This window comes from Brachyhypopomus gauderio, chromosome 12, assembly GCF_052324685.1.
Source record: "Brachyhypopomus gauderio isolate BG-103 chromosome 12, BGAUD_0.2, whole genome shotgun sequence".
Classification (NCBI taxonomy): domain Eukaryota; kingdom Metazoa; phylum Chordata; class Actinopteri; order Gymnotiformes; family Hypopomidae; genus Brachyhypopomus; species Brachyhypopomus gauderio.
The window spans coordinates 23,194,976-23,218,878 of NC_135222.1; the positions used below are offsets into that span (position 1 = coordinate 23,194,976).

General features: G+C 43.1%; 4 protein-coding genes across 11 annotated transcripts in view; 3 read left to right on the forward strand and 1 right to left on the reverse strand.

The window, feature by feature from the left end:
• The first annotated feature begins 67 nt into the window (after window positions 1-67).
• LOC143528265 (calcium and integrin-binding family member 2-like) lies at window positions 68-3,859 on the forward strand. Its single transcript, XM_077023911.1, has 7 exons — window positions 68-206; window positions 298-421; window positions 578-612; window positions 1,173-1,284; window positions 1,996-2,143; window positions 2,227-2,422; window positions 3,197-3,859. Exons 2-7 carry the CDS (start codon window positions 371-373, stop codon window positions 3,216-3,218), a joined length of 564 nt encoding a protein of 187 aa, XP_076880026.1. The 5' UTR covers window positions 68-206; window positions 298-370; the 3' UTR covers window positions 3,219-3,859.
• Window positions 3,860-4,483: 624 nt separating this feature from the next.
• Window positions 4,484-22,335, reverse strand: sh2d7 (SH2 domain containing 7). Of its 3 annotated transcripts, none has more exons than XM_077023905.1 (7): window positions 22,206-22,335; window positions 8,699-8,957; window positions 8,361-8,450; window positions 8,046-8,214; window positions 7,718-7,897; window positions 6,901-7,569; window positions 4,484-5,018 (listed from the first exon to the last, which is right to left on the reverse strand). In XM_077023905.1, exons 1-7 carry the CDS (start codon window positions 22,252-22,254, stop codon window positions 4,977-4,979), a joined length of 1,458 nt encoding a protein of 485 aa, XP_076880020.1. In that variant the 5' UTR covers window positions 22,255-22,335; the 3' UTR covers window positions 4,484-4,976. The 3 variants fall into 3 exon arrangements, with proteins under 3 accessions (XP_076880020.1, XP_076880019.1, XP_076880021.1); XM_077023904.1 differs by lacking the exon at window positions 22,206-22,335 and adding an exon at window positions 13,506-13,601; XM_077023906.1 differs by lacking the exon at window positions 22,206-22,335 and adding an exon at window positions 9,488-10,790.
• Window positions 10,990-18,770, forward strand: dapk2a (death-associated protein kinase 2a). 2 transcript variants are annotated; one of them, XM_077023908.1, is made up of 10 exons: window positions 10,990-11,106; window positions 11,827-11,896; window positions 14,729-14,950; window positions 15,248-15,386; window positions 16,131-16,260; window positions 16,418-16,466; window positions 16,573-16,599; window positions 16,798-16,950; window positions 17,102-17,147; window positions 17,581-18,757. In XM_077023908.1, the coding sequence occupies exons 2-10, from the start codon at window positions 11,835-11,837 to the stop codon at window positions 18,223-18,225; spliced, it is 1,473 nt and encodes a 490-aa protein (XP_076880023.1). In that variant the 5' UTR covers window positions 10,990-11,106; window positions 11,827-11,834; the 3' UTR covers window positions 18,226-18,757. The 2 variants fall into 2 exon arrangements, with proteins under 2 accessions (XP_076880023.1, XP_076880022.1); XM_077023907.1 differs by lacking the exons at window positions 10,990-11,106; window positions 11,827-11,896 and adding an exon at window positions 13,921-14,061 and having other exon boundaries at window positions 17,581-18,770.
• Window positions 22,336-22,384: 49 nt separating the features above from the next.
• The window catches only part of herc1 (HECT and RLD domain containing E3 ubiquitin protein ligase family member 1), a 52,056-nt gene continuing 50,537 nt past the window's right edge, over window positions 22,385-23,903 (forward strand). For 4 of the 5 annotated variants that reach the window (XM_077023899.1, XM_077023901.1, XM_077023902.1 and 1 more), the window contains exon 1: window positions 22,385-22,524. The gene's annotated coding sequence lies outside the window, so the exon portion shown is untranslated. The remainder of the gene's footprint in view (window positions 22,525-23,903) is intronic. The other variant, XM_077023900.1, reaches the window with a different exon arrangement.

Below are 23,903 nucleotides of genomic sequence, written 5' to 3' on the forward strand. Positions count from 1 at the left end.
GGGTTTAGTAACATCAAACGCATTGTTGTCTTTCAATACAATGAAATCTATCTCTCTCTTTAAATTTCAATATTTTTCCTTGATAGTGTATGTCGCCACCTGCTGGTCCCCACCGGGAGCGCCGTGTTGTTCTCACCACTAAATAAATATTTGGCAGTCGGTCTTATGACGCTGAGCGACAGGATACACAGGCTGACCCACAACAGGTGTAGCGGCTTTGCGCTGCTTCTTTCTCATTTGTTACGTCGTGCTAGTTGTCGCAAAGGTTTTGACCTTTTAATTTCTTCCATGAATTAGATCTCACAATGATGCCTTAATGCGACTGAATGTGCGCGACACGCAGCGATGTAGAGAAGACAGCTAAAAGGACATGGGAAGTAAACAAACAACCTTCAAAGATGAACAACTGGACGAGTACCAGGTAGCGCAGCTCTGGTTTTAGTGCCACTGGAGCGTTTGATTTTTAAATGCTATTAATGCCCTCTTTAAATGCCGTATATTATTCTATATAATGTAGCATTCCAGAGACAGTATTCAAACAGCCTTTTTTCAAAGAACTCTTAATGTCTTCAAACAGGACTGCACGTTTTTCACCAGTAAAGAAATTCTGCGGTAAGTGGCTGAACAATCGTTTCTGTTCATCTGCGTCTGCATCACTTGCTCTGCTGGTTTTCCCTGTAAAGAAGACACATCTGGTCCTAGATCATTAAATTATTAGTGTGTCCCTGCATTAAATGCGTGTAAATACTGTAAAATTGTTGTTACTAAAAATAATTAAGAAAATGTCATTTTCATTTTACACACATATATACACTTTATACTTATCACTCGTATATCATACTGAGTTTAGTTACCTGATATAGATCCTGTGTACCCTAAAACTGAGTTTAGTTACCTGATGTAGCTCCTACCCAAAGACACATACTACAATCCACCAGGCAATCCACCAGGCTGCACTTAGGATACACAGGAAACTTTTCTGCAGTGCAGAACGATTTCATCGCTGAGTCTAAAGTCTGAGCTTCGGTTGTGCTGCATGCTCTTAGCACAACACAACACAATACATGTAGGAGCTACTTTTGCTAACCAGACTCATGGAGACAGTGCAGATTTCTTACCTCTGTACTGAACCACCACATCTTCAGCTCAGTGGTGTTTTCCTCCTGCTCTAGGTTACATGGACGGTTTCGTGAGTTGGCCCCCAACCTGGTTCCCCTGGACTACACAAACAATCCGGATGTCACTCTCCCTTCCTCTCTCATCATCACCCTGCCTGAACTTAAGGTAGGCTTAAAGAACATACCTCAAACAGTCTTACATTTTCATACCATATTTCTAATCTTTCATTCCTAATCGTTTAATTTAATATGTAATGTTTTAATACTTGAATTGTAAATTTGTTTTGTTTGTATACATACATTGTATACATCAGTAACAGATGACCGTGATTGTTGGGGCACTCTGACATGCCACTTTTACCTTCCTTTCTGTTACCCTGACCACCCTTTCTGATACCCTAACCCTTTCTGTTACCCTGACCACCCTTTCTGATACCCTAACCCTTTCTGATACCCTGACCACCCTTTCTGATACCCTGACCACCCTCTCTGATACCCTAACCACCCTTTCTGATACCCTGACCACCCTCTCTGATACCCTAACCCTTTCTGTTACCCTGACCACCCTTTCTGATACCCTAACCCTTTCTGATACCCTAACCCTTTCTGTTACCCTGACCACCCTTTCTGTTACCCTGACCACCCTTTCTGATACCCTAACCCTTTCTGATACCCTAACCCTTTCTGTTACCCTGACCACCCTTTCTGATACCCTAACCCTTTCTGATACCCTGACCACCCTTTCTGATACCCTAACCCTTTCTGATACCCTAACCCTTTCTGTTACCCTGACCACCCTTTCTGATACCCTGACCCTTTCTGATTCTCTGACCACCCTTTCTGATCTCCTAACACTTGCTGACACTCTGCTCTGTAGGAAAACCCTTTCCGTCAACGCATAGTAGAGACCTTCTCGGAGGACGGCAGTGGTGACCTCAGCTTCAGTGACTTTGTGGACATGTTCTCCATCCTGAGTGAAATGGCACCCCTAGAACTGAAGATCACCTACGCCTTCAGGATATACGGTCAGCAGCCCCGGTGGTGCGCCGTGCCGTTGGAGGTGATGTTCTTCAAGTATACCTGCTTCACTCCCCCTCTGGTTTGTCAGATTTCAACATGGACGGGTTCCTGTGTGAGCAAGACGTGGAGGAAGTGGTGCACAGGCTAACTGGAGAAGAACTGAAACCAGAGGAACGGAAGCTGGTCTCCCGGAGGGTGATGGAGGAAGCAGACCTTGATGGAGACAGAAAGCTTTCCCTCACTGATTTTGAGAATATGATCTCCAAAGCTCCGGATTTCATTAGGTAATTGAAACTGCAGCTATCCGACGCCATCGTGACATGTAAATTATCTCCAAAGCTCTAGATTTCATTAGATGATTAACACTGCAGATATCTTGACACCATTATGCCATGTAACATGAAAATACGATTAATAAGTCATTATTGAAAAAGATGAAATATACTGTATATGATGAAAAAAATCTACTTATGATATAAGATGAAATATATATGAAATGGTCTAAAGTCTTGGGAAGGGTCTCTGTTTGGTACAATCACTTTCTCCAGCATGACTTCCTTTGTATTATGTTGTCTGGTAAAAAAGCTGCTAAATAATCTAGTAAATAGCCATCATGCTGTTTGTACGTAAAGCCCCTGCAAAACCTTTTACTGCTGCCCCATCTATCATGGGGCTGTAAGTGGATCCCAATTTATAGCACAAACCATTTGGAAGTGGCTGAGAGCTGAGAGATGAAGGCATTATTGGGCTGGACAGGTATATATATATCCCATAATCAGCTATCTGGGCTGAAGCTGGTTCAAACTGGTTTTCATCCCTTGTGACGGTCAGTGAGGGTGGGGCTGGTGTGCTAGCAGTCGTGCTAATGTTTGGTTGTCTAACTCCATTAATGCTGTGTGTGTGTGTGTGTGTGTGTGTGTGTGTGTGTGTGTGTGTGTGTGTGTGTGTGTGTGTGTGTGTGTGTGTGTGTGTGTGTGTGTGTGTGTGTGTGTGTGTGTGTGTGTGTGTCTCTGTCTGTCTGTCTATCTATCTATCTATCTATCTATCTATGCATGCAGCACCTTCCACATACGCATTTGAATAACCAGGAAAGGGCTGTGGAGGAGGACATATGGATGACTGGACAAATTCTGGACAGATAAATGACTCAACATATTCTGAACATGAATGACTCAACATATTCTGGACAGATACTATGGAGGATTGTCTGTGTCCTGTGCTGCTACACTCTATATTTTGATGTTGACCAAAATGCCTTTAAGTATACAGGTAAGCTGCAAGCATACAGATCTGGGAAACAGACACTACAGTCTTCATGCGTGAGCAGACGTAGCTCCTCTACCTGCTCTGTGCAGGTGAAATGAGGGTCATGTTCAAGGGCAGACTGCACAAGAACTCTTTGCACAATGAACTTCTCAAACTTCTTTGTGACCCGACCCTGTAGAAAGCTCCGTATTCTCCAAGACAGAAACCTCAGCTTTGTGTGAAGTTTCATATGGGCTTTCTACATTCCCATTTAATTATTAACCTTGGATGTGAACATTTATTATGTTGTGTAAAGACTACTAACTATTGGAGAGTTGATGATACTCTGTAGTACACAGTGTATGTCCTGTAGACACCACACGCATGTCTCCAGTGTAAACAGGTTCTGGACATTCATCTTTATTACTTTTTTGAGCCTTATTCTAAGTCAGCTGATTTGCACAGTGTTAGCCATGTAGTTATTGCTATTGACATATGTAAGCCCTGCTTTTAATAATGCAAAGCAAGCATTTAGTGAGAAATAATTTTAGTGAAATAAAATTTTCAAAGCAAATTTTAAAAATGAGAGCACGATACAATAAGTGAAGCAGGAAACCACACCATGAAACAGTGGGAAATGGCACTGAACACACATCACTCTTCTTATATTTTTGGTGAGAATCTAACAACAGTTTGATTCAATTTGTTGTCTGCTAGAGAATATAAAAGGTGAATTGATCTTATTTATTATTTTTATGTAATAATTTTACAAGAGCAGTGTAGATGTTAAGAGTTAACTAGAGAGCAAAGGTCTGTGTGAAGGAGAGCAAATAAAGAGAGCTACTGGGATTGCATCCTGCTACTGTGTCTGCATACTGAGACTCAATCCTGCTACTGTGTCTATTTAATGAAACTAGTAGATGCAAGCTAACAGCATTGTATCTGCATTCACCAACATCATTGAAGTCCCATGATTCAAACAGAAACGATAGAAATGTCAGGTCTAGAATCAGGTTTGACACTGAATACAATTGAGTGACAATGTTTCTTTGATGCTATATGCATTTGTATTCTTATTTTAATATACATGTTTTGGTACAAATACAAACATATTCAACCAGATTAAATCTTAAGACTAACACAAACACTGGTGAACTTGTCTGTTTACCGTATTATTGCAAAACCTTCATAATGTCACATAATTATGCCAATGAAAGGATAATGCAATCCCTGTACTGCTTAACACTATACCTACTATTGTTTAATACAGTGACAGAGCAAAAGGAGTGGCAGGGGTAGCAGGAGGGGGCAACAGAGCCCTTGCCACCCCTACTGCCACCCCACTGGAAATGGTCATTTTTAGAGAAAATATTTGTTTCCTTTCGTTCATCATATATGGACCCCTCTGATAAAGCCTTGATCACCCTTTGGCCACCCCTTGAAAAAAAGTCTAGCTCTGCCACTGGTTTAGTACACAAGCTAAACTCAACAAGATACATGAATAAAAAATGACATTTGATATGGGACCAAACGGAGAGGAACTGCACCTGTCCAGGTACGCATCTCTACCCTTTTAGGACCATCCATGTCCGCTCACTTCTTGCTGTCTGGTAGGAATTTCCACCATTTATGCGTCTGTGAGAGAAAAGAATAAACCCATCCTGAATGACCAATACGTGTTACACCAGTGCTCTGTGTGTACAACAACTGATACGTGTTACACCAGTGCTCTGTGTGTACAATAACTGATACGTGTTACACCAGTGCTCTGTGTGTACAATAACTGATACGTGTTACACCAGTGCTCTGTGTGTACAATAACTGATATGTGTTACACCAGTGCTCTGTGTGTACAATAACTGATACGTGTTACACCAGTGCTCTGTGTGTACAATAACTGATACGTGTTACACCAGTGCTCTGTGTGTACAATAACTGATACGTGTTACACCAGTGCTCTGTGTGTACAATAACTGATACGTGTTACACCAGTGCTCTGTGTGTACAACAACTGATATGTTACACCAGTGCTCTGTGTGTACAACAACTGATACGTGTTACACCAGTGCTCTGTGTGTACAATAACTGATACGTGTTACACCAGTGCTCTGTGTGTACAATAACTGATACGTGTTACACCAGTGCTCTGTGTGTACAATAACTGATACGTGTTACACCAGTGCTCTGTGTGTACAATAACTGATACGTGTTACACCAGTGCTCTGTGTGTACAATAACTGATATGTGTTACACCAGTGCTCTGTGTGTACAATAACTGATACGTGTTACACCAGTGCTCTGTGTGTACAATAACTGATACGTGTTACACCAGTGCTCTGTGTGTACAATAACTGATACGTGTTACACCAGTGCTCTGTGTGTACAACAACTGATACGTGTTACACCAATGCTCTGTGTGTACAATAACTGATACGTGTTACACCAGTGCTCTGTGTGTACAATAACTGATACGTGTTACACCAGTGCTCTGTGTGTACAATAACTGATACGTGTTACACCAGTGCTCTGTGTGTACAACAACTGATACGTGTTACACCAATGCTCTGTGTGTACAATAACTGATACGTGTTACACCAGTGCTCTGTGTGTACAACAACTGATACGTGTTACACCAGTGCTCTGTGTGTACAATAACTGATATGTGTTACACCAGTGCTCTGTGTACAACAACTGATATGTGTTACACCAGTGCTCTGTGTGTACAACAACTGATACGTGTTACACCAGTGCTCTGTGTGTACAACAACTGATACGTGTTACACCAGTGCTCTGTGTGTACAATAACTGATACGTGTTACACCAGTGCTCTGTGTGTACAATAACTGATACGTGTTACACCAGTGCTCTGTGTGTACAATAACTGATACGTGTTACACCAGTGCTCTGTGTGTACAATAACTGATACGTGTTACACCAGTGCTCTGTGTGTACAATAACTGATACGTGTTACACCAGTGCTCTGTGTGTACAACAACTGATACGTGTTACACCAGTGCTCTGTGTGTACAACAACTGATACGTGTTACACCAGTGCTCTGTGTGTACAACAACTGATACGTGTTACACCAGTGCTCTGTGTGTACAACAACTGATACGTGTTACACCAGTGCTCTGTGTGTACAACAACTGATACGTGTTACACCAGTGCTCTGTGTGTACAACAACTGATACGTGTTACACCAGTGCTCTGTGTGTACAACAACTGATACGTGTTACACCAGTGCTCTGTGTGTACAACAACTGATACGTGTTACACCAGTGCTCTGTGTGTACAATAACTGATACGTGTTACACCAGTGCTCTGTGTGTACAATAACTGATACGTGTTACACCAGAGCTCTGTGTGTACAACAACTGATACGTGTTACACCAGTGCTCTGTGTGTACAACAACTGATACGTGTTACACCAGTGCTCTGTGTGTACAATAACTGATACGTGTTACACCAGTGCTCTGTGTGTACAATAACTGATACGTGTTACACCACGTGTCTTACCTTCTTTCCCCAAGTGTTCTGTCTGGTCTGTACCTCCTTCAGACATGCATATGTGTTGCTGTGCATAGCAGGAATGTCCTCGTAGGTGTTTTGCTGCTCTGGAACGTCTTGGTAGGTGGACTCTGGTGTGACGGGATCATTGATTAGTTTGCTGGAGATCTCGGAATATCGGCCAGGCACCTGGTAGCTGTTGGGCTCGGCACAGAGCCCAGAGGAGATCTGGTAGAGTGGGTTTGGGTGCAGGGCCATCGGGGTCATATGGAGAGGGTCACAAGGTCCAGGCTGGTCCTCCTTCTTGAACAGGGCTGAAGAGGATCTGGGAGGAGTTAAAGGAGTGTGTTGTGAAGCAGGAGGTGAGGACTGGGCTGGACGACTGCAGCCAGATTTCTTGTCCTCAGGATCAGGCAGGGACATGCTCTGGCTGCTTTGATGCCCATCAGTGTGTTGGTACGCTGAGTAACTGATTGGGTTGGTGTCCAGGAAGCTGGATCCCCCAGTCGCCCACACACTGGTTCTGGAAGGAAGGTCTTCATCAGTCTCCATCTTGCATGGCCAATTCTCTGACTGGTATTTTGGCTCTGTGCTGTGGCATGGAGATCTGCTTATCAGCGTAGCACTCAAGGAAGAGGTACGCTGAGGGACGTTCTTCTTCAGAACGGGTGGCACCTCCTGGTTACACAAAAATGATGATGATGATTACTTTGCTTATTTGTTGCAGGACTGCCTCTGTAAATAAACATAAGATGAGAAATTCCAAAGAAATGTACACGTAATATTTGTGTTCTCCCGTCAGTCCCCTGATGGCCTGCACCATCACCTGAGTCACTTTGCTTCTGTTGATGAAGGACATGAGTCCGCGGTTACTGCCTTTAGGAGGAAGAGGAGGACCCCTCGGAGGAAGAGCGGCACGCTGATCCCACAAACTCCGCAGGGCCTGAACGCTTATTTCGGGCTTCACGTGGGACTTACCATGAATTACATCATACAACTGATCAGCCTGAGGGAATGCACAACTGAAGTCACCCAGCCGTCTACACATTAAAAGCACTTCTGTCATATGAGAGAAAAGATTTCAAAAGTAACTTTCATTACTTTTAAAACCAATGCTTTAAAACTCTGTGTGTTTATAGGTAATTTTCATGTACCCCAGCCTCCCTGTCTGAGGTAAGGCGCTCGTCGAATGGCTGGATGGCTGTGTGTGTGAAGTGTTCAATCAACGCTGGCAGCGTCGTGTGAGTGACGCAGTCACCACAAACCACAAGCATGTTGTCCTTGGTTGGGTTAATCACGAAGTGTCGACAGCGATCTTTCCCCCTGCAAGAGCCCAGCGGACAAACAAGGAAAGCTGCACCAGTGCTGTAATTACAGCTGGAGCCTCATTGAAACTGCACTCTGCACTTTTAACAACAAAAACTAATGTATCATGATTTGTGAAAGTAATAAAGCTGCAGGTCTCTTACTTGTAGGAGAGAATGTAGCCAATGGATTTCTCACTGAGTCTGATGAGGAAGCTGCCAAGAGTTTTATCTCTAATCTGATCTTCAGCTTCTCTGGAAACAAACACATCTGATCACATCTGGCCAGCTTCACAGTTTGCCTCAATTGATAAGCAAACTTAAAGTATTCCGTATGATCTCAAGAACACTGGCTTTTCTTAGTCTAGTAAACATTGCATGTAAATATTAGTAAACATTTACTGGGTAATCTATACTGCCACCGTGTATCTTCCGTCAACAGGAAATTCACTGCATGCTTTTGTTGCTTATTCTTCTCCATGTGTTTGTGTTTATGTTCTTACTGTCGAGAGATGAAGCCGTGGAACCAGCTGGGGAAGCGTCCGTCCTGCAGAATGAGTGATGCCTGAGTCTCAGCAAACCAGGTGAGGACCAGCTCCCGCGTCACAGCTCCAGGGTTCTCCAACTGCTTCTTCTCGTGAGCTTCAGGGTCGTCCAGCCGTGCTGCTCTGCGGCTCAAGGAGGTCACAGCTGCGTGGATCTCATCCATCTTCACCCCTTCACCATTCACCACTTCACCATTTATTTTGCTCTTTACATCCTCTAAAATGTAGATGCACAGCAGAAATACCCTGACACGCTAAAAGAGCTAGCGCTCTAAAACAGAGCTGCTCTAAAACTGGTCAGCTACAGGAAGACTTTCAGAGTTCCTTTGCATATTTTTGCCTATTCTCCATTGCATGTAACTGAGCGAATGGTGTGATTGCTGAAGGCCTTCTGTCTCCCTGTGATCAGTTAGCACCGCATCTGCCTTACTGTCATTTTAATATCACCTCTGCTGATCCACCGTTGCCTTGGCTACAGAAACAGTTCTGAACATGTCATGAACAAGGAACCGTCTAAACCACCAATGAGAGGCCATACAACCCTGGAACATATGAGGAAATTTTGGTAGGTAATCATAAATTTGCCTGTGACCCTACATAGCCAACCGATATGAACATATAGCTGCATTATAAATATGGATACATTTGAGTAAAAGTATGGATGGTTGAAGGTTGTAGTAGTATGAAAAACACAGTATGGACAGTTGAATGTTGTAGTAGTATGGAGAGTGTAGTATTGATATTTACATTTTATAAGGCTGTTGGCTGGTGTGTGTCTATTTGCAGTTGTTTTTCCAAACACAGACTAGTGGTGCAGTACCTGTGTGAGGATATAATAACACACAAAGAATAACATGATCCTCTATCAAATACAGTGATTGGTGGAGAGTGTGTGTCTGGCATCTAACTTCATGTTTTACAGTACGTCTTTGAAGTAAACATTTTTACTTTAAGAAATATTTTATTAAATGTTAGCTGTGCAAAATTAGAATCAGACATTCAGTGGATTTATGGGAATATCTTTCCTCAAAATGTATTGATGTAAGCAAGTCTACAGAAAGTGTGAACCATGTCTACACTTGTTATAATACCTAAATCAGACTTGGACAAATCCATATGTGGGCAGAGAATTGCCTTTTGCACAGGGACAGAGCTGAGGCTTGGGGTGACCACGTCTCTCCTATCTGCCTTAAACATAATCTGCTGGTCCCAGGAAGAGCTCCTACCCCCTGTATTTAAATCAGATCTGCTTCAGTTGACCTTAGCAATCATTTGCTAAATACACAAAATATCAGTATTTTTATTCCACTATACATGTTCTTCCAGTAAATTATTGTGGAGGCCATATCCAGAGTTGAAGGTCATTCTTGATCATAACTGATAGACATGGAGTATTATCCCTGGATAAGTCTTGCCAGACATATCGATATCCGGATGATATAATGGACCAGCCAGACCCGAGCCAATGCCACTGAGTAAGTGCTTGTGTCCTAACCTGCACATTGTGTATCTGAAGTAGCCAATTTTACATCCTGAGAACAACAGCTTGCAGTGTGAGCAGAGAGGCGTGAGGTTTGTTTTTTAACAGAATTAGTAGATTAGTTTATTAATTAAAGTGGAGAAGAATGGTGAGATCAAGATTAGAGACTGATCTATTGTTCTTAGCAGGAATGTGCCGCTTGATTATGTTATTGATTTACTTCCAAACTAGATATGGGTCATCAGTCAGTCACATGCATGATGGATCCGTGCTGGAAAAACGTTCTACACACCATGAGCTCATATATACACTCCCATGAATATCTTCCATAAACTCCAGACAGTTGTGTAATGTCATTGATTAAATGTCTATTGATTTGTCCTTGTTCTCTAACGAAATTAATGAGTGAAACTTAAAATGCGAATTATTATCTCACACAATGCGATTACTGTTATGGTGATACGTTCGTTGCGCAATACTAGTTATTTAGCTAATTAAGAAGAAACTAGTAATGTTAAAACAATAATATATTAGGACAGAGAGGAGAAGAGAGAACGACACGGATCATGACTGACAACAATATCAGCGTGCTTCTACAACGCCACTGCTGCGAAGAGTATTTTTCTATTCAGGATGATGTTAAAAGCATGACGTTATGTTAAGCATTGTAGACTTTACAAACTATAAAACTAATTAAGCATGTCGCATGTAATTCTCCGGCCAACTTTGCAGTCTGAATGCCTGAGAGCGTTTAAAAGTGTGCGAGTTCAACAGGTGGCGTCCTCTTTTAGACGGGGGCACAAACGCGCCCAGTTCACTTGAACTGCTGTCAAATACACAGCAACGCGCCCAGGCTGATTTAATCGACACATAATCATTGTATGAGGTAAGTATCTCCTTCATATGTAATCAGCTGTAATGCACCGTCATAGATTTTCTTTTCAAATGAGTGTGTTAACTTGGGGCACGGGTCTAGGCGGTCATTATATTGCTGATAAGGCAGATTAATTATTCTCTGTCATCGCGGAATTGAAACGTGAAATTTCACGACGTCTGTGTCCTCTGACGCCACTGGTGTTGGTCACCGCCCGCTGTTCTGTCCTGTAAAGCGGTGACATGTGTTCACGTCGACGATATTTCGAGTTAAACATCTAATTAAACTATTCCTTTTTATAAATGTCACATTTAAATAAGCAAAAGTTTGGGAGTTTTTTGTTGGTTTGTTTGTTTGGTTTTACAGTAGGTTGCCGGCAGATGACGAGAGCGTGGACTTTAGGTGTAATGTAATATTTCTACCAACTGGTCACTGTGGTCATAGTGCTATTTTTAATTTTATTTGGTTCAAATGTAGTGGTTTAGCCATTTAGTACATAAAAAAACAATACGTTTGTGCATAGGATATGCACAAACATGTTTAAGCTATAGGGTCACTTCACAGCCTTTGTTTAAAATTAGAGCTGTTGGAAGACTGCAACTGATTAAATTTGTTTGATACACACACACACACACACACACACACACACACACACACGTTATATTCATTCATAGACCACACATACAGAGAAGTGTGTGTGAGAGAGAGTTCACCCTTTGTTTGTCTGTTCAGGGTGAAGAATGGCCGTGTCTAAGCAGCAGAAGGTCGAAGATTTCTATGAGATTGGAGAGGAGCTTGGGAGGTTAAATATGTTTAAACCTTTCTTCTTAATATGGCATATCACACGTCAGACATGCGCTGAAACCTGGAGACCATCCCTTACATTGCTAGTTGTGTAAAGCTTATGAACTGAGCTGAACCCAGCCAACAGCCTATCAAGAAGACAGAAACATCTTCAAAGCTCTGAAAACTTATTCTAGGCTGTGTTCTTAGTTAGTTGTGTCTTCTAATTCTGAACTAATGACATATTATCTTTTGGTTATTGTATACTTGTATACTACTGTACTAGTAGCAACTACTTTCAAATCGCACACCAGTGATTTAATCCATTTTCACCAGCTGTCACAGTTGGCTTACGGTCCATCTAGGAATCCGTGACCTCTGTATTAGCCTGTATATATATGTAGGTATATCTGCCTATTTGAAGTTGCTTTTCCTTTTTGTAGCTGCACTGAGCAAATGACCGTCCAGCCATGTAGACTGTCCAGCTACTGAGATGTACATTCATGTTCGTTAGGAGCAGGTCCCCAGAGTAGATATTCATAGCACTGAAACTTTCCCCCAACCATTTTGCTAGGACCTAAGAGTATGTGCAAACTTGTAAAATAAGTATTAAATGATAAAACAAACAATATCACCAATGATAATACCAGCACCAGTTATATAACCAACACCACCAAAACCATTTAGACCACCATCATTGTCAAAACCACCAGCAACAGCACCACCATGTCCACTAACCACCACCCAGACTCAAAAAACATTGACTAAGAAATGCACTAATTTTACATCATTAAATATCACCGTAGCATATTGCCAACTGCCAGACAGGAAGCTCTGCTGATGAAAGGCCGCTCTGTGTTGCTGTTGCGTAGTGCCAGATTAGACGCTCTGGATTACATCTCTACTGTAGCGTCTAGTCAATACTACCAGTCAGGTTTTGACCATCAATCATCCCCAGGCTGCTGGAACTCTGTTGGGATGTTTGAACTGAAACCTTCTTATGTCCACCACAAAGCCTCTCTGTTCACCATGGGAAGAAGATACAATGACACTTCAAGATGAAGGTCGGCTGAACACGACCCCAAACCCTAGTGCCATGTAGATTAAATTAAGCTGGTGTGATGAGATTTAAATAAAAGCTACAGGGCCGACAGAGTAAGTGGTTAGTGTATGCTTTACAACCTTGTAAATCCTGTAAAGCTGCTTTGTGACAACATGTGTTGTGAAAAGCGCTATACAAATAAATTTGATTTGATTTGATTTAAGACAGTTAAGGTTTCTATTTTCAAATCTCGCACCTGTGATTTTATACAAAGTCTGCTGACTTCTGTTTGCAGATAATGGAATGCCCACATACACATACATAATCGTTGGACTCTCAAACCAGAGGAAATGTGAGTTTGTTCTTAAAAGATTCACTGGTTCACAGGAATGGGCACGATCTTCATCATGGGCACCAGCACTGTGATTGTGGTGAAGGTGAATAGGAAGATACAGTATGGGGAGATACAGTACAGGGAGTTACAATACAGGGAGATACAGTACTGGGAAATACAGAGAGATAAAGTATAGGGAGAAACAATACAGGGAGATACGAATAAAGACCAGCTGCACGACCTCATACTGACCTTGGACGAGAACACCCAGGTGTTGGGTCTCACTGTCAATGCGGTTGAACACCAAACACACACAGAACTCAGAAGAGGACAACATGGAGATGGTGATTAGAGACGAGACACTGGACAATTGGTTTTTTATTCCTGGACTGTATGAGCAAGGACAACATGGTGAGTGCGGTGTGAGATCAAACTGGATGCCATCAAATTCACAGAGCAGTTGCAGCCAGCCTAGACCCTGAACACGGAAGACCAAAGCAGAGATGAACCCGGGGCTCCGTGCTGCCGTGCTACTGCGTAGCAGCTGTGAGACTGGGACACACGATCACAGGGGAGTGCTGGTCTTTCTCCCGCATTAAACACTGATGGAATGTCAGTATGTGCAGCTCAGTTCCTCATTAAGAGGCTGCAAGTGTGAGATCAGCAACCGTGACCCGTTCCATCTCGCCAGAACCGAGCCGGATGAGTCTGGGACGTAGACACCAAGCGGGATGTGCAGGACGCAGAAGAAGGATGGAGCACCACTAACCCTAACCCTGCCGTCCCCAAGGTCATCCTGTCTGGACAGGTAATGACGGGAAGGGCACTGCCGGGACGTTCACAAAAGACAAGGATGGAGTGCCTGTATGAAGATCTACAGAAGGTTGTTCTGCACACAGAGAACCTGGTTGCAGTGTCTGTATGGAGATCTACAGAAGGACAGTGTGTGTAGAGAGAACCTGGTGGCTGCAGTAAAACCCAAGTTCCTGGAGGGGCTTAACCATAATCCTAAACTTAATCCTAATCCAGATCCTGAACTTAATCCTAATTAAGACACTATTTTACAGTATAGCTTTAACTGTATGATACCATGTCTCAGGTTAGTTAAGCATTCGTGAATATGTGTCCTTTCAAAGTGAATAAAACGACTATCAGTTCTGGAATATTTATACATGATGTTTTGGTGTTATGAATATGTGTTAATTACTCCTATCTGGTCTTTTATGTAATCTGTAATGTGGCTTTTCAGTAATATGGCCTTTCTCTATTGTGGCCTTGTCTATAATATGAGATTTCTCTAAATGGTTTAATATTGCTCACTATCTATCTGACCAGTAGAATCAGTTCTCCGGTATATTGTAATTTCTCTGACGAGCCATTATGCCTGTGCAGTATATACTGACTAGTGTGTTAGTGTGTTAGTAGCCAAACGGAGACGGCTCTGACGGTGATGTGCCCTCTGCTGTGGCCGTCAGTGGGCAGTTTGCAATCGTGAAGCGCTGTTGGGAGAAGAGCTCCAGACGCCCGTTTGCTGCCAAGTTCATAAAGAAGCGGCAGAGCGAGGCGAGTCGGCGTGGGGTGATCAGGGGCGACATCGACAGGGAGGTCAAGATCCTGCAGGAGATTCAGCACCCCAACATCGTCACACTGCATGACGTCTACGAGAACAAGACTGATGTTGTACTGATCCTGGAGCTGTGAGATCACACACACACACACACACACACACATACATACACACACACACATAGACACACACATACACACACACACACACACACGAACACATATTTACAGATATACACATACATATGGACACACAAACATATGTACATGCACATATAGATGTGGGCACACACACACATACGCACACACACACATGGACACACAGGTATACATGCACTCATGAAATCCATAGTGTTCCAAGGGTGGCTGTTAATATTTTTGTAATGGACAATGACTGTGCGGTTTCATGCAAGTGTCTCGTGTTTCAGGGTGTCTGGAGGAGAACTCTTTGACTTCCTGGCGCAGAAGGAGTCCCTGAGTGAGGAAGAGGCCACTCAGTTCATTAAGCAGATTCTGGAAGGGGTTCACTACCTGCACACCAGAAACATTGCTCACTTTGACCTTAAGGTACATGCCCTACCTACACATGTCTATGTGAGTTAATGTCACAACTCGCACGTCTATGTGAGGTGATGTCACTACTTACATGTCTGTGCAAGGTGATGTCACTACTCTCACATGTCTGTAGGAGGTGATGTCACTACTCACACATGTCTATGTTTTGTGTTTCAGTGTTGTAGTGTTACCTTTGGCTAGGGTGACCATGCCCGGTACAGAACGTGAAATACGGACATGTCCCGGGAAATACGGACGTTTGGTCACCCTACCTTTGGCAAATGGTGTTTTAAATTTTAAACAGTTTAATTTATTTAAAAGCAAAACCCTGTAGCCTAAGGGAGCCATACCAGAACCCTGCAGAGTTAGAATGAGCTGCTGTGGTGTCGTGGAACTACTCAAAACAGGAGCAGTATCTCTAAATCATCACCCCCGACACACACACACACACACACACACACATATGCATACATACACATATAATTGTGCAAATAAATGTGACAATATTTTTTAATAATCACTAAATTCGGTCACAGATTTCAGTGGCACATTAGCAGATATTAGCTAGCTAATGTTAGCATGTAGTGATGCTGTTTTTTTTTCTCTTAGTAAGACCTTGATGTCATTGATGTCCACTGATAATCACAGCACACCACTGTCTATTCAAGCATGAGGGCTGATTAATGATACATGGCTGTGTGCTGTGTGTGTTTTGAGAGATTATCATTTGTGTGATTATCCTTGTTTAATCTGCAGCCTGAGAACATCATGCTTCTTGATAAGAATGTTCCTCTACCTCGGATCAAACTGATTGATTTTGGCTTGGCTCACAAAATTGAGGAAGGAGCTGAATTTAAAAACATCTTTGGAACTCCAGAGTTTGTGGGTAGGACACAAATCACACATACTGTAAACCAAACCAAGCAAAAATATAAAATAATAATGTTCTCTATTGTTATTAAAATTAATGTTCTCTGTCCTGTTGGAGTCTGCATTTATGACACACATATGTTTACATGCCCCACACCTGTGAATTTTTTCAGCTCCTGAAATAGTGAATTATGAGCCTTTGGGTCTGGAGGCTGACATGTGGTGAGACTTTGTTTAAGTACATCTGATCATATTTTGTCACAATGCCCTTTACTTATGTGTTGAAACACCTGGTGCTGAACAACTACGCACTGTTTTTCTGTTTCAGGAGTATAGGAGTCATCACGTATATTCTGTAAGCTAGGGAGGTGTTTTCCCTAAGGTATTGTTTTAGCAATTTTTCATAAATGTTGTAACGGCTTCTTTTTGATAAGTTCACTGTTTGTTTGTTTGTTTGTGCATTTGCTTGTTTGTGTTTGCTTGTCTGTCTATGTGTTTGTCTGTGTGATGGTTTGCCTGTCTGTGTGTTTGTTGGCCGTGTGTGCATGTTCAGGTTGAGTGGAGCCTCTCCATTCCTGGGGGAGACCAAGCAGGATACTTTAGGAAACATTTCAGCACTGAACTATGAGCTTGACGACGCGTTTTTTGGCCACACCAGTGAGCTTGCTAAGAGCTTCATCAGACAGCTGTTACAGAAGAACACCAAGTATGTACTGAGGGTAGAGGGTGTGGAATCTGTAGACGGGTCACTGGGGTGTTGGAGTGAGAGAGAGTGTTGGAGTGAAAGAGTGCTTTACATGTATTTGTATATAGCAGTAATTTCTTACCGAAGGTTTTGTTGGGTTCTTTCATTACAGAAAGAGACTCTCAATTCAGGATGCATTAAACCATCCCTGGATCAAGGTAGATTTACTGAGCCTTGTCCTTGTTTTATCCACACCCATGAAATCAACAACTGCACCCCATCTGTCTCTCCTCATCCTTTCACCCCATCTGTCTCTCCTCATCCTTTCACCCCATCTGTCTCTCCTCACCCTTTCACCCTGTCTGTCTCTCCTCATCCTTTCACCCCGTCTGTCTCTCCTCACCCTTTCACCCTGTCTGTCTCTCCTCACCCTTTCACCCCGTCTGTCTCTCCTCATCCTTTCACCCCATCTGTCTCTCCTCACCCTTTCACCCTGTCTGTCTCTCCTCATCCTTTCACCCCATCTGTCTCTCCTCACCCTTTCACCCCATCTGTCTCTCCTCACCCTTTCACCCCATCTGTCTCTCCTCATCCTTTCACCCCATCTGTCTCTCCTCACCCTTTCACCCTGTCTGCCCCTTCTACTTGTAGTCCAATGAACACAGGGAGGAGTTCAGCAAGACCCCGGAGAGGAAGCAAGGGCGTCGGCAGCTAAAGACCAAGCGTCTGAAGGAGTACACCATGAAATCCCACTCCAGCATGCCACCAAACAACACCTATGTCAACTTCGAGCGCTTCGCCCAGGTGGTGGAAGACATCACGGCCATGGAGGGCACCTTCAGCCAGCTCGCCTCCACCCAGGACGCCCTGCAGGAGGACGTCGACGCCCTCGTCTCCATGTACAACGAGAAGGAGCTCTGGTACAAAGAGGAGAGCGAGTGTATCCGTCACGAGCTCTCGCAGCTCCGCTACGAGTTTCGTAAGGTGGAGGCGCAGAGGCGAGGCGTGCAGGAGGACGCCAGGGTGGTGGAGGCAGCCGTCGGCCGCGTTAGTGAGCGCTACAGGGAGAGGCAGGCTCACTTTGAGACGCTGCGGGGGGAGCTGGGGGCAGAGCTACAGTGGGTCCAGGAAGTAGTGGGATCGTTCCAAGTGGTTGGCAACGGTGGGGGGGGATTCCCCACCTGTAGCTTCAGCAGTGTCTTTAACTCAGATGTGAACGAGGCCCTGAAGGAGCTGCTGAACAGGTCCTGCGGGGGAGACCTGCTGGCAGGCCTGAACCTGGACCAGCAAAGATGATGCACACAAATGAAATGAAATAAACTTTCATTTCACTGAATATTTCATTTCACTGTACTTTTTATCTACTACGTGCACATGACAAACTTTGATTTGATTTGGTCTGATCTGATCCACACGCACACCCTTGAGTTTGTTTGCTCCGGATACTCAGTGCTGGGGAAGCACTTTCACTATTAAATGTTTTTATTTTAATATAAAATAGCCGTTTAAGTTCTAAACTCTGTTTTTGTTGATTTGTAGTTGAGTTGAGCTGTGTGCAGTGAACTGTGTGTGAGTTGAGCTGTAGGTGTAGGAGGGCACATGTTAGCATCTGCCCAAATCTGTCATGTCACTGTCGCATGGACAGTGCCTCAAGAGTCTGAAGAGCTCTCATACAAATATACATACATACAAGTAATTACATTTTATTCTGATTCAATCATCATCATGATTGTAAGCAATAATACAAATGTCTACAGCCAGATATACTTTTAAGTTTTTAGATAAAAAAAAACCTGTAATGGATCTTTTATACAACAGGGTGAAATGATTTTCTTTCAAATATTAAAAATTGAAAAATGTAATATATTTTTCTGCTATACTGGGAACCATTGATAATAAACATTGCTTCTTTATGCCATGTTCTTAATTGTTGTATTTCCTCAGTACGGTGTGAAACATAAACAGTATTTGGATTATTTATTCTTAAACGTTCATTACAGCATATTTTCTTCTCAACATCAGGCATATTGTGGCTGAGGTGAAGTAATCTACATGAAACCTGTGAAGATTATATGATAATCGTGGATTTAATTGGACACTGAATTTTGTGACTGTAGACTGTACATTACATTTATTTATTTATTCATATTATGGGATCAGCAAAGAGCGAGCAGCACCCAGCTGACTCAAATCACCACAACTTAAACATGAGTAGTGCTTCACTCATTCATCATGAATAGTGCTTCACTCATTCATCATGAATAGTGCTTCACTCATTCATCATGAATAGTGCTTCACTCATTCATCATGAATAGTGCTTCACTCATTCATCGTGAGTAGTGTTTCACTCATTCATCATGACAGTAGAGTCAGATGTTCCAGTGACAGTTGTCAGAAATGGTGACATGAGTGCGTCTGGCTATTTGCTGATCCCATCGTAAAAATAAAAAAATACAATTGTGCAAATAAATGTGACGATTACATTTTTTTATAATCACTAAATTCAGTCACAGATTTCAGTGGCACATTAGCAGATATTAGCTAGCTAATGTTAGCATGTAGCTATTCACTACATGCCTGTTTCATTTTCTCTTAGTAAGACCTTGCTCCTGTAGTTTTTGTGCCTGTATTAACAGAATTAGGTAATAGTGTTAATTAGGTAATTAGTCTCCATATCTCATTAGAGGGGTCAGTCCATATGAAAGGAGAGGTATCTAAAATGATAAAATTTCATGTAGCCTATATTTGGTTTATTCAGCTGGAGTAATTCATTAACTTGGCCTAATGCTCACCATGTCAAAACTCTGTGTGTGTGTGTGTGCATATGCCTCCATGCGTATGCATTTGTGTGTGTATGCTTGTGTATGCATGTATATGTTTGTGTATGCGTGCATATGTGTGAACTAAAGGGAGGTCATGGCACTATTGTGTATGTGTGTGTATTGTGTATGTGTGAGTGTATATGTGCGTGTATGTGGCACTATTGTGTTTGTGTATGTGTGAGTGTATATGTGTGTGTATGTGGCTGTATTGTGTATGTGTGAGTGTATATGTGTGTGTATGTGGCTGTATTGTGTATGTGTGAGTGTATATGTGTGTGTATGTGGCTGTATTGTGTATGTGTGAGTGTATATGTGTGTGTATGTGGGTGTAATGTGTATGTGTGAGTGTATATGTGTGTGTATGTGGCTGTATTGTGTATGTGTGAGTGTATATGTGTGTGTATGTGGCTGTATTGTGTATGTGTGAGTGTATATGTGTGTGTATGTGGCTGTATTGTGTATGTGTGAGTGTATATGTGCATGTATGTGGCACTATTGTGTATGTGTGAGTGTATATCTGCGTGTATGTGGCACTATTGTGTATGTGTGAGTGTATATGTGCGTGTATGTGGCTGTATTGTGTATGTGTGAGTGTATATCTGCGTGTATGTGGCACTATTGTGTATGTGTGAGTGTATATGTGCGTGTATGTGGCTGTATTGTGTATGTGTGAGTGTATATCTGCGTGTATGTGGCACTATTGTGTATGTGTGAGTGTATATGTGTGTGTATGTGGCTGTATTGTGTATGTGTGAGTGTATATGTGTGTGTATGTGGCTGTATTGTGTATGTGTGAGTGTATATGTGTGTGTATGTGGCACTATTGTGTTTGTGTATGTGTGAGTGTATATGTGCGTGTATGTGGCACTATTGTGTATGTGTGAGTGTATATGTGCGTGTATGTGGCTGTATTGTGTATGTGTGAGTGTATATCTGCGTGTATGTGGCACTATTGTGTATGTGTGAGTGTATATGTGAGTGTATGTGGCACTATTGTGTTTGTGTATGTGTGAGTGTATATCTGCGTGTATGTGGCACTATTGTGTATGTGTGAGTGTATATGTGCGTGTATGTGGCTGTATTGTGTATGTGTGAGTGTATATGTGCGTGTATGTGGCACTATTGTGTATGTGTGAGTGTATATCTGCGTGTATGTGGCACTATTGTGTATGTGTGAGTGTATATCTGCGTGTATGTGGCTGTATTGTGTATGTGTGAGTGTATATCTGCGTGTATGTGGCACTATTGTGTATGTGTGAGTGTATATGTGTGTGTATGTGGCTGTATTGTGTATGTGTGAGTGTATATGTGTGTGTATGTGGCTGTATTGTGTATGTGTGAGTGTATATGTGCATGTATGTAAACCGGCTGTTTCCTTCCTCCTGTTTATCTAGTAAGAGACACTGTGACTCTCTAGGCAGAAATAGATAGGTGATAGATCAGGTGATAAATATTATACAAATTGTATATTTAACGTTTAACTTGAATGAAATATTTGGGGATCAATTTAACTTTAATTTTACATAAATACATTTTTCAAATGAAGGTCTTGATGAGGATGTATTGGAGTTCACTCCTCTCACCATGCCCAGATAACGCAGACATGTGGGCTTCATATCAAAAGAAGCACAACTGCTCTGAGCATGAGGGGACTCAGTCAGAATGCTGTTACTGAACTGGGAATGCTCTTGACATGCCTGGGGAAGGCATAAGGGAATCTATTTGCCCTAAAACATAATGACCTTGTACCTTATTTAATATTACTAACTTACTAAACAGTATTTGTTGGATAAATCAATAAAATTAATTAACATGTTTTTAGAACAGTCAAATCAAAAATTAAAAGGTTGCATTCATGTATATATAAAATCTTCACCTACAGGGGGCATCAGAATTCATGATTTCACAAGCTGACTCACTTCTGGATCAACATTCCCTTTCGGTGTGTTGAAACCGGAAAGGAGGATTTCTGCTTGCGAACTGTCGGGTAACTGTAAGGACATCGACCTGCTGGTGTTTGCGTCGTGACAGAGGCCAGGGTTGAAAAGACCTAACGCTGCTGTAGTGTTTCTCTGTCCTAGTTCCTAAAGCGCAGTGCTCTTTGATATGTGTGTATGTGACAGAGTTCTGTAGCTGATAAAGTTCCTGACACTTCTTACACCCCTATCTGCGCATGCATTTTACAGATAATTCAACTCTACCTCAAAATAGCACATACAGTCTGTTATTTATGCACTGTGTCGTCTACAAGACGTTAAGTATTTGTAACGTTAAAGGTCAAAGGAAAATTCAGTGGATAATAAAATCTGCAACTTAGATTTTCGCTTATAGGATCCGATTTCTTTTGTGTGTGTTTTTTTTTCCTTTTACGAATGCTTATATACTGGAGAGGTTTATTATTAACTGTAATATAAATCTCATTATTTGCACACACGGTGGTATTGCACAGTGTACCTCGGTTTCTGCCGGTGCATTTCTTGAAAACACGTGTAGCTTCGCCCATGAGCTTGCATATGTAATACAGACGCGTGTCTACACTTCGTTGGGCTGGGACTTGGGCGAAGGGAAAGAGAGAGGAGCCGACGGGCAGCACTCACTGCACAGCCGAATCGACGTGCACCGAGTTCTCTCGGCCCCCGACGCTGGTGTCGCACGCGCCGTCGCGGTCCTGAAAGTCAGCGGCGTTGCCTTTTGAGCTCGCGCACACTCGCGCGCCGAAGCGGCAACGATGGATTCCGTTGTGTGGCGCGCGCTCAGGAGATGCCGTTGACAGGTGAGATTTAAATTGGAGCTTTTTCCCCTGATTTCTGCAGCTGGGTTGAGGCCTCGGCCGGTTAAAACCGTGTTTAAAATGTCCTTCCTTCCGCTTTTACAGTCAGTAGTGAACAACAGAAAACACAAATGTACTGGAATAATTTAGAGAGCGAATGCTGGTTTAGCTAACGCCAGGTAGACTAACGTTAACCTGCCTGCGAGGAGCTGAACTGGGGGGAACACTACACGGCTAACCGCGCTAGCACACTACACGGCTAACCGCGCTAGCACACACACGGCTAACCGCGCTAGCACACACACGGCTAACCGCGCTAGCACACACACGGCTAACCGCGCTAGCACACACACGGCTAACCGCGCTAGCACACACACGGCTAACCGCGCTAGCACACACACACACGGCTAACCGCGCTAGCACACACACACACGGCTAACCACGCTAGCACACACGGCTAACCACGCTAGCACACACGGCTAACCACGCTAGCACACACGGCTAGCACACACGCTAGGCGACCCGAAATTGCGGCTTTGTCTCGGGTCGATCAGCTGTTTGTCAGTTGTTTGTCGGTGGACAGATGGCCACCGCTAGCCGCATAACGTTATCCGACGCGTGGACTACACTCCCCCGTGTAGTTACACCAGGACTCCGCGTCTGCTGGGTGGCCGTGTCCGCTAGGTCGTTAGCTGGCCGGTTTAGTTCGTTAGCCGTGGACAGCTCAGCCATGTTAGCTGTGCTAGCTAGATTGCCGACCCCGGCTGTGCCCACGGCGGACACGTCCAGCTGGTGTTCTGGACACTTTAACACTCCTATAAGTCCGTGTGGTTCTACACAACTGTCCCGGTGATGTTTCTGTTCTGGTCTGTGCAGAACCGCCGGGTCCGTCGGTGTCACCGGGCTCACATGAGCCGAGCAGCCCTCGGCACAGACGGGTGGGCACTGGGTGTCTAGTCAGTGGGGCGACTGGGCAAACTGCACGATTACGAGATATTTAATCGTTTTCCCGAGGCCAGTAAAGCGTTTCATGTTGTCAACAGCGCGATATCATTAACTGTGGAAAACACAGAGTCTTGTCATGGTGCTGGCGACGTTAAAAAGGCGATACGAGGCTTACGTTTGGTGACAGTGTTTCTATTTCTCATATTTATCAAGCTAGCAAATGCAGAATCTGTGGGTGAAATAATCGCCATTGTAACTATGCTGATGGTGTTTCTAAAACAGGAAAAGTTAACATATTTTACTCCAAACTGGAATTGACCGTATGATGTTGGGCCACATTCCCCAAAGCTGTGCTAGATAGCTGGGTGCTTTGTGGTTCCTCCGGATGGACAGATAACTTGATGGATTATTATGATCTAAGTAGACCTAAAATGTAT